General features: G+C 35.3%; 1 protein-coding gene across 1 annotated transcript in view; it reads left to right on the top strand.

The window, feature by feature from the left end:
* Positions 1 to 9668, top strand: part of GCC2 (GRIP and coiled-coil domain containing 2) — an 82176-nt gene that overhangs the window by 26161 nt on the left and 46347 nt on the right. Inside the window, exons 5-7 of the mRNA XM_011980557.1 lie at positions 4695 to 4799; positions 5359 to 7830; positions 8542 to 8614. Coding sequence (XP_011835947.1) covers positions 4695 to 4799; positions 5359 to 7830; positions 8542 to 8614 — 2650 coding nt within the window. The remainder of the gene's footprint in view (positions 1 to 4694; positions 4800 to 5358; positions 7831 to 8541; positions 8615 to 9668) is intronic.

Genomic DNA, 9668 nt, shown 5'->3' with positions numbered 1-9668 from the left:
TAGCTTCCTAAGAATGAACACATGTAGGTAAATTTTTGTATTGTCTTGTATTTAAATATTCCTTTATTTTACTCTCACGTTTGAATGATAGCTGTAACTTGATATAGAACTCTGAATTTTTCTACATCTGTTTTGTTTTTGTTTTCTTAAATAATAGTTTTTAAATTAGTATTATTTCATCTAAGAAGTTTAGACATAGCAGTTCTCAGGCTGGTGCAGTCTTCCAGTGATGTCATCAGGACCCAGACACTCTTCATCCCTGTGCTCCTGTATCCTCATGCTGTTGATCTGAGAAATCAGGGGTTTTAGGTTTTAGCTTTTATACTGTATGTAAAAGAGGCAGGCAAGAAAGAACTTGTTGATTATAGAAGTTGAAGGAAACAGTCTATATATAGAGTATGCCACAAAACTTTCTAGAATGTTCATCTGGATTTATATTTTCAATAGTGTTTTTCCTTTTTCTCAATAGTTTTCCCTTTTGTCTAAGAAGAAATGTCATCCACTTTTAATTTTTCTATCACTGTATTAAAATTTCTATTTGATGTTAAATATTTCAAAGAGCTCATTCTTGATATATGAATATTCTGTTTTCATCTTAAAGATTCAACAAGTTCTATAATCTTTCTGAGCTAATAAATTTTTTCTGTCTTGGACTTTATTTCTGCCTCCTTTGCATTGTCTCCATTTCCTTCCAATTTAATTATTTGTGATATAATCACAAATGAACTACCCCAAAAGCTAGGATCTTTAAAATAATAGACATCTTGCAGTGTAATCCCCACCCCCTTGCTACTCCACCCCCCCTAGTTTCCCACACCTCAGGAAACCATAATCCTAAGTCCCATGTTCATCATTCCTTTTCCTTTTATGAAGTTTTATGGCATTTATAAGTATCATTTTATAATTTTTTTTCATTTTAGTTTTTAACTTCACTAAAAGGGTATCACGTTGTTTGTAATGTATTAGGACTTTTTGCACTTAATATTTTTCTAAAGCTCATCTGTATCATTGCATGTCACCATGCTGCTATAGAGTATGACATTGTATTACAATAACAGTTCATTCATGAACTAGACTGTTAATGGATGTTGGGGTTATGCTGAGGTTTATGCGATGGAGTACAAGCAGAATGAACCTTCTCGTATACATCTCCTTTATAAATGTGCAAAGGATTCTTATAAGTAAATGGGTGAAATCTGTGTCAAAAGTTACATGAAGGTTCAACCTCGGGAGATAGTGCCAAACCACTATTAAGTATTTGAAATAACTTTTACCAGCAATGTACAAGGGATACTGTGGATCCATATCCTCTCCAGCACTAGGCATTGTCATACATTTTTATTTTTGCCAAATAGGTATAAAATGATAGATCATGTGGTCTGGATTGAAAGTATGCTTTTTGTGTATAACATCCATTTTATTTTTTCTTTTTTTTTTTTTTTTTTTTTTTAAGACAGAGTCTTGCTCTGTCGCCAGGCTGGAGTACAGTGGCACAATCTCAGCTCACTGCAACCTCCACCTTCTCGGTTCAAGCGATTCCTCTGCCTCAGCCTCCCAAGTAGCTGGGATTACAGGCATGTGCCACCACGCCCAGCTAATTTTTTGTATTTTAGTAGAGACGGGGTTTCACCATGTTGTCCAAGACGGTCTTGATCTCCTGACCTTGTGATCCACCCACCTCAGCCTCCCAAAGTGCTGGTATTACAGGTATCAGCCCTCACGCCTGACCAACATCCATTTTCTTAATGGGCCAATGGGTTTCCTACGGGTTTGTAGAATTTTTTAAAATACATATTTTTTGTTATTTTTGTTGTTTATGTGTTAAATACCTTCTCCCAGCTTATGGTTTTTTTTGGTTTTTTTTTGTTTTTTTGAGACGGTCTTGCTCTGTCGCCCAGACTGGAGTGCAGTAGCCCGATCTTGGCTCACTGCAAGCTCCACCTCCTGGGTCCCCGCCGTTCTCCTGCCTGAGCCTCCTGAGTAGCTGGGACCACAGGCACCTGCCACCACGCCTGGCTAATTTTTTGTATTTTTAGTAGAGACGGGGTTTCACTGTGTTAGCCAGGATGGTCTCAATCTCCTCACCTTGTGATCCACCCGCCTTGGCCTCCCAAAGTGCTGGGATTATAGGCATAAGCCACTGCGCCCGGCCATCTTAAGGTTTCTTAAGAATTTAAAACTCTGTTTTTGACATTTAAATATTAATCCATCTGGAGGTTGTTTATAATATGGTTCGAAGTATTTTTTAATATAAATAACTATTTTACAACCTTAATTATGGAATAGTCTTTCTCCATTAATCTAATATTATAGTTAAAAATGTTTGTGTTTGTCTGAATTGTCTGAACTCTTTTTTCTATTCCATTGGTTGTCTGTGCCTTTGCCAATACTGTATTGTCTTTATTATTTTTTATAGCCTTATAGTAAATCATGGTATCTAGGAGAGTAAGTCCTCTCTTTGTTCTCTTCAAAAGTGTCCTGGCTATTCTTGGTTTTTTACTTTTCCATATGCATTTAGAATCTTGTCATATTCCATGAAAAACTTCATTGCAATTAATTGGAATTGCGTGGAATCTGTAGTTTTATAGTTTCCCCTGTGGAATGCCTTCACACATCTTCTGGTAAAGTTTTTTCTAGACTATTGATATTCTTTGATACCATTGTAAATGCTGTCTTCTTTTTAACTGTATTTTCTAATTCTTTAGTATCCAGAAATGGAACTGACTTTGTGTATTAATCCTATATCTACTTTGTGAAACTCTGTTGTTTCTAATTACCTATAGATTCTTCTAGATTTTTTATATAAACAGTCATATCATCTGAAAAAAACTTTTTTTTGTCTTTATGCCTCACGTCTTATTTTTTAATTTATTTTTGAGACAGAGCCTCGCCTGTTGCCGAGGCTTAAACATTCATCCTCCCACTTCCGTCTCCCAGTGTTGGGATTACAGGCATGAGCCACCACTCCTGGCCACCTCCTGTCCTCTTAAAGCTTTATTTACAGGCTGAGGTCTTTAATAACAATTGTTGATTAGCAATAGTGATAGTGTACTAATGTTTTATTTAGGATTTTTGCATCTAGATTTGTCATAAAATGGGTCTTTGATTTTTCCTTTCTGTAAGTACTTGGATAGTGGTTTCAAGTTATGCTGATTTTATAGAATACCTTGGGAATTATTCTTGCTTCTTACTTTGTCTGAACAAGTTTGTATGAAATTGGGATGATCTGTCTGTTCCTTGAAAATTTGATAGAACTCAGCTTAAAAACCATCTATTCCTCCTGTTGTCTTTGGTGGACAATTTTTAACTGTTTTTTTGATTTTTAAATATAGCATTATGCTTTTTAAATTTTTTGTGAGTCAGTAAAGGTTTATTTTTTATTTATTTATTTTTTTTGAGACGGAGTCTCGCTCTGTTGCCCAGGCTGGAGTGCAGTGGCCGGATCTCAGCTCACTGCAAGCTCCGCCTCCCGAGTTCATGCCATTCTCCGGCCTCAGCCTCCCGAGTAGCTGGGACTACAGGCGCCCGCCACCTCGCCCGGCTAGTTTTTTGTATTTCTTAGTGGAGACGGGGTTTCACCGTGTTAGCCAAAGATGGTCTCGATCTCCTGACCTCGTGATCCACCCGTCTTGGCCTCCCAAAGTGCTGGGATTACAGGCTTGAGCCACCACGCCTGGCCAAGGTTTATTTTTATAGGAATCCATTTCCATTGAGTTTTCATTATTATTGACAAATAGTTACTCATAATAATTTTCTTTAACTTTCTTTTTTTTTTTTTTTTAGACATAGTCTTGCTCTGTCACCCACGCTGGACCAGGCTAGAGTACAGTGGAGCAATATTGGCTCACTGCAACCCCCACCTCCTGGGTTCAAGGAATGCTCCTGCCTTAGTCTCCAGGGTAACTGGGACTACAGGCACCCACCACCACACCCAGCTAATTTTCTTTGTATATTTTAGTAGAGACAGGGTTTCACCATGTTGTCCAGGCTGGTCTCGAACTCCTGACCTCAGGTGATCGGCCCACCTCGGCCTCCCAAAGTGCTAGGATTACAGGCATGAGCCACCATGCCCGACTTATGTAGATGTGCATCCTTTTACACTGTATTATTTTTTGGAAAGTCTGTCTTTTGATCAGTTTTACTAAAAGGTGTCTATTTTGTTAGCTGTCTTAAAAGAGCTGACTCTTGGCTTATTGAGTTTTTTTTTTCCATCTCATTAACTTCCTCTTTAATTTCTGCAGAGAATAACCTGTCTCTGATGGGAGAAGGACATAGATTATTTCTTACTTACTCTCTGACTGGTCCCTATTCAGATTGTTGACCAATCCCCAATTTTTGAGCCCACACATTACACCTCCCTCAACAATATCTGTTGCCTCCAATTCTGAGCATTTCAGTTCTGCAAAATATTTGCCAGGTTCTCATATGTGTTTCCTTGTGTAGGTCCTTAGGTTATAGCTTTCTTCCTGCTTCTAATTCAGTTCATCCTCCTCCATAATTCAGTTTTCCAAAAATGTGTTGAAATTTCTCTTACCCTTATATCTTTTCTCCTTTTCTCTTTGCTTAATGTATTCTACCTTTTAAAATCTCTTATTCTCACTTTAGTGTGTTTTGAAAAGGTCAGGAGAAAATTATGCATGTGGTCAATCCACCATTTTTTTAACCCCAGGCATATAAATCCTGTTCTAAAATAGGCATTAACTGAACGTCTGGATGCTATTCTTCTGGAAAAAGCAGAGACTGAGCAACAGTGTCTTTCTCTGAAAAAGGAAAATATAAAAATGAAGCAAGAGGTTGAGGTAAGTCAATATTTTAGTGTTCTTTTTTATTAACTTATATAGTGTAGTCACTAATTTTAGAGGTAAGACTTTAAAAAGCATCTAATCTGATTAACATTTTGTAATATAAACAAAGAAACTGAGATTGAGATTTTAAAAGAAAAATAACTGAATCACCTAACTATACAGCAACAGAGGTGAATTTACTTGTTGCTTTATTTTTTTTACAGCTATAATGCTATTCTTTAATAAAAGCAAAAAAAAAGTAAGTTGATTTTCACACATGACTAAATACCGTTATCTCTTTAGTTCTAGGCTATTCAGAGACATGCTTCTGTTTCTTGCGTATTAGGTCTGAGCTAATTTGAGTTGTAGATCTAATATTGTAGATGTATATTGTCATACTTTAGATAGGCAGCACCTAAGGAGAATTATTGGAATATCAGTATCATGTTTCTCCAAATACGTTTATTCTCATTTACTTTTCTCTCTACTTAGTTTGTGGCTATTATTTTTCCTAAGGGCAGAGACTTCTTTTGTCTTACTTAAATAATTTATGTGTGCTTATGTTTTGTAATAGGATTCTATAACTAAGATGGAAGATGCACATAAGGAGTTGGAACAATCACATATAAACTATGTGAAAGAAATTGAAAATTTGAAAAATGAATTGATGGCAGTACGTGCCAAATACAGTGAAGACAAAGCTAACTTACAAAAGGAACTGGAAGAAGCAGTGAATAAGCAATTAGAGCTCTCAGAACAACTTAAGTTTCAGAACAACTCTGAAGATAATGTTAAAAAACTACAAGAAGAGATTGAGAAAATTAGGCCAGCCTTTGAGGAGCAAATTTTATATCTGCAAAAGCAATTAGACGCTACCACTGATGAAAAGAAGGAAACAGTTACTCAACTCCAAAATATCATTGAGGCTAATTCTCAGCATTACCAAAAAAATATTAATAGTTTGCAGGAGGAACTTTTACAGTTGAAAGCTATACACCAAGAAGAGGTGAAAGAATTAATGTGCCAGATTGAAGCATCAGCTAAGGAACATGAAACAGAGATAAATAAGTTGAATGAGCTAAAAGAGAACTTAGTAAAACAATGTGAGGCAAGTGAAAAGAACATCCAGGAGAAATATGAATGTGAGTTAGAAAATTTAAGGAAAGCCACCTCAAATGCAAACCAAGACAATCAGATGTGTTCTCTTCTCTTCCAAGAAAATACATTTGTAGAACAAGTAGTAAATGAAAAAGTCAAACACTTAGAAGATACCTTAAAAGAACTTGAATCTCAACATAGCATCTTAAAAGATGAGGTAACTTATATGAATAATCTTAAGTTAAAACTTGAAATGGATGCTCAACATATAAAGGATGAGTTTTTTCATGAACGGGAAGACTTAGAGTTTAAAATTAATGAATTATTACTAGCTAAAGAAGAACAGGGCTGTGTAATTGAAAAATTAAAATCTGAGCTAGCAGGTTTAAATAAACAGTTTTGCTGTACCGTAGAACAGCATAACAAAGAAGTACAGAGCCTTAAGGAACAACATCAAAAAGAAATATCAGAGCTAAATGAGACATTTTTGTCAGATTCAGAAAAAGAAAAATTAACATTAATGTTTGAAATACAGGGTCTTAAGGAACAGTGTGACAACCTACAGCAAGAAAAGCAAGAAGCAATTTTAAATTATGAGAGTTTACGAGAGATTATGGAAATTTTACAAACAGAACTGGGGGAATCTGCTGGAAAAATAAGTCAAGAATTTGAATCAATGAAGCAACAGCAAGCATCTGATGTTCATGAACTGCAGCAGAAGCTCAGAACTGCCTTTACTGAGAAAGATGCTCTTCTCGAAACTGTGAATCACCTCCAGGGAGAAAATGAAAAGTTACTATCTCAACAAGAATTGGTACCAGAACTTGAAAATACCATAAAGAACCTTGAAGAAAAGAATGGAGTATACTTACTTAGTCTCAGTCAAAGAGATACCATGTTAAAAGAATTAGAAGCAAAGATAAATTCTCTTACTGAGGAAAAAGATGATTTTATAAATAAACTGAAAAATTCCTATGAAGAAATGGATAATTTCCATAAGAAATGTGAGAGGGAAGAAAGATTGATTCTTGAACTTGGGAAGAAAGTAGAGCAGACAACCCAGTACAACAGTGAACTAGAACAAAAGGTAAATGAATTAACAGGAGGACTAGAGGAGACTTTAAAAGAAAAGGATCAAAATGACCAAAAACTAGAAAAACTTATGGTTCAAATGAAAGTTCTCTCTGAAGACAAAGAAGTATTGTCAGCTGAAGTGAAGTCTCTTTATGAGGAAAACAATAAACTCAGTTCAGAAAAAAAACAATTGAGTAGGGATTTGGAAGTTTTTTTGTCTCAAAAAGATGATGTTATCCTTAAAGAACATATTACTGAATTAGAAAAGAAACTTCAGTTAATGGTTGAAGAGCGAGATAATTTAAATAAATTGCTTGAAAATGAACAAATTCAGAAGTTATTTGTCAAAACTCAGTTGTATGGTTTTCTTAAAGATATGGGGTCTGAAGTTTCAGAAGACGGTGAAGAGAAAGATGTTGTTAATATCCTACAGGCAGTCGGTGAATCCTTGGCAAAAAAAAATGAGGAAAAATGCAACCTGGTTTTTCAGTGTGATAAAAAGGTATTCGAGTTAGAAAAAGAGATTAAGTGCCTTCAAGAAGAGAGTGTAGTTCAGTGTGAAGAACTTAAGTCTTTATTGAGAGACTATGAGCAAGAGAAAGTTCTCTTAAGGAAAGAGTTAGAAGAAATCCAGTCAGAAAAAGAGGCCCTGCAATCTGATCTTCTAGAAATAAAGAATGCTAATGAAAAAACAAAGCTTGAAAATCAGAATCTTCTAATTCAAGTTGAAGAAGTATCTCAAACGTGTAACAAAAATGAAATCCATAATGAAAAAGAAAAATGTTCTATAAAGGAACATGAAAACCTAAAGCCGTTACTAGAACAAAAAGAATCAGAATTACGAGATACGAGAGCAGAGTTGATACTATTAAAGGTACTCTTCATTTGAATTGTATTGTTTCAAATAAATTCTTAGTTCAACTCTAAAATATATACGTTAAACATTTTTACACCTTGACATCAAAAGTAAATTTTTACCATTCAAGTTCAAGTGGCAACTTTCTGAAAAGTGCGTTAGACATTTCCATGTTGTATGTCCAGTTTATTACATTTATTTTTGGGGAGTTTTAGATAATTTTAAAATCTTGAGTTTATAGAAGAGTAAATGATTAGGGATTTAAATGTCTTGGTCAGAAGTTTATCAGTCGCTAGCAAAACAACTAAACATGAAAAAACTTGAGTTTCATTCTTGTGTGAAATGTCTAGTTATCTTTTGTAAAGAACACTTTTAAGCAAGAGAGTGAGCTTTGGTGGTATTGCTAAAATTTTTAGGGTTTTCTTTAAAAATTAAAGAATAAAAGTCGTTTATTCATTTCCTTATTACATGTGTATTTGATGTATCAGGTTATCTATCTTGGCCTTGGTTACTATTTTTTTTTAATAGTAAATGCCATATGCATAGTAAGGTCAGTATTAATTTTCTGGTCTAACAAGGGAAAATCTGTGACCAAATTGCTTTTTGTAGGAATTCTCTTTGATAATGATTTTCTTATGCTTAACATGATGGCCGGTTCATTATGGAAAATGAATTCTGATTCTGATTTTTATTCTGTTTTGTTTTGTTTTTTCCCCCTGTAAAATCTAGGATTCCTTAGCAAAATCACCTTCTGTACAAAATGATCCTCTGTCTTCAGTAAAAGAGTTGGAAGAAAAATTAGGTAACTATGGTTTTACAGATGTTGTCACAATTAGACAGATTCTTGTTAGTGTTAGAATAGATTGGGAAATACAGTAGCCAAATAATGAGTTGTTAAAAGCACAGTTCGTAGCTGTCTTTTCCTCGAGCTCACATTCTTGCCCCTCTGACACCTGTTTACCTTCTCTTTCAAAAGTGTTACTTTCTATTGTTTAACCCAGGCAAGATTGGTGTGATTTATAAATGGTTTCCTGATTTATTTTGGATTTTTCAGTTATTTAGCAAACTTTATTTAAATGCCCAACTATTCTAGACACTGGTGATAGAAAAGTGGTTGAGGTACAGACCATGTGCTCAAAGATCTCACTGTTATTGCAGTAGTTTGAGGTGTGGACAAGATACAGTACTGACAACATAGGAACTTACACTGTTTTGAGTTAAGAAAAGCAGCATAGAATAGTGTTTTTAGCCGAGTCTTGAAGAATGAGAAATTTTACACGGAAAGAAAGGTATTCTAGGAAGAAGGAAGAGCAGGTGCTTGTAGATTGACATATAGCATACATCAAGGCACATACTAGAAAGTTCCTGGAGAGATAAGAGCCAGACAACAGTATGATTGATATGCAGAGGAGTTAGGGCTTTATCTTATCCATTTATTCCTCACAGTAACATTATAGGATAGCTCTCTTATTCCCATATAAGGATCAGGAAACAAAGACTTAAAAGTATGTAATGTGCCAATGATCCCTGAAATTAGTGCCCTATTAGATTAGGGTAAGGGATGTTGAAGAGTAGAATGACTCCCAGTTGTTTATAATAGGTTATTGGGGCAGATTGGGATGTTCAGTTTTAGAAGTAAGTTGAAATACCAGTCCAAGTAGAGATGTTAGAATGCTACGCAAATCTGGAGTTAAGGGGAGAGACCTAAGCTAGAGATAAATATTTGTAGTTAAAGAGTGGGCATAAAAGCCAAGAGAGGGGGCCCGGTGGTTCACACCTGTAATCCCAGCACTTTGGGAGGCCGAGGTGGGCAGATCACGAGGTCAGGAGATGGAGACTATCCTGGCTAACGCTGT

The sequence above is a fragment of the Mandrillus leucophaeus genome, unplaced genomic scaffold (assembly GCF_000951045.1).
Source record: "Mandrillus leucophaeus isolate KB7577 unplaced genomic scaffold, Mleu.le_1.0 Scaffold214, whole genome shotgun sequence".
NCBI lineage: Eukaryota > Metazoa > Chordata > Mammalia > Primates > Cercopithecidae > Mandrillus > Mandrillus leucophaeus.
This window is presented reverse-complemented; position numbering and strand designations above follow the sequence as displayed.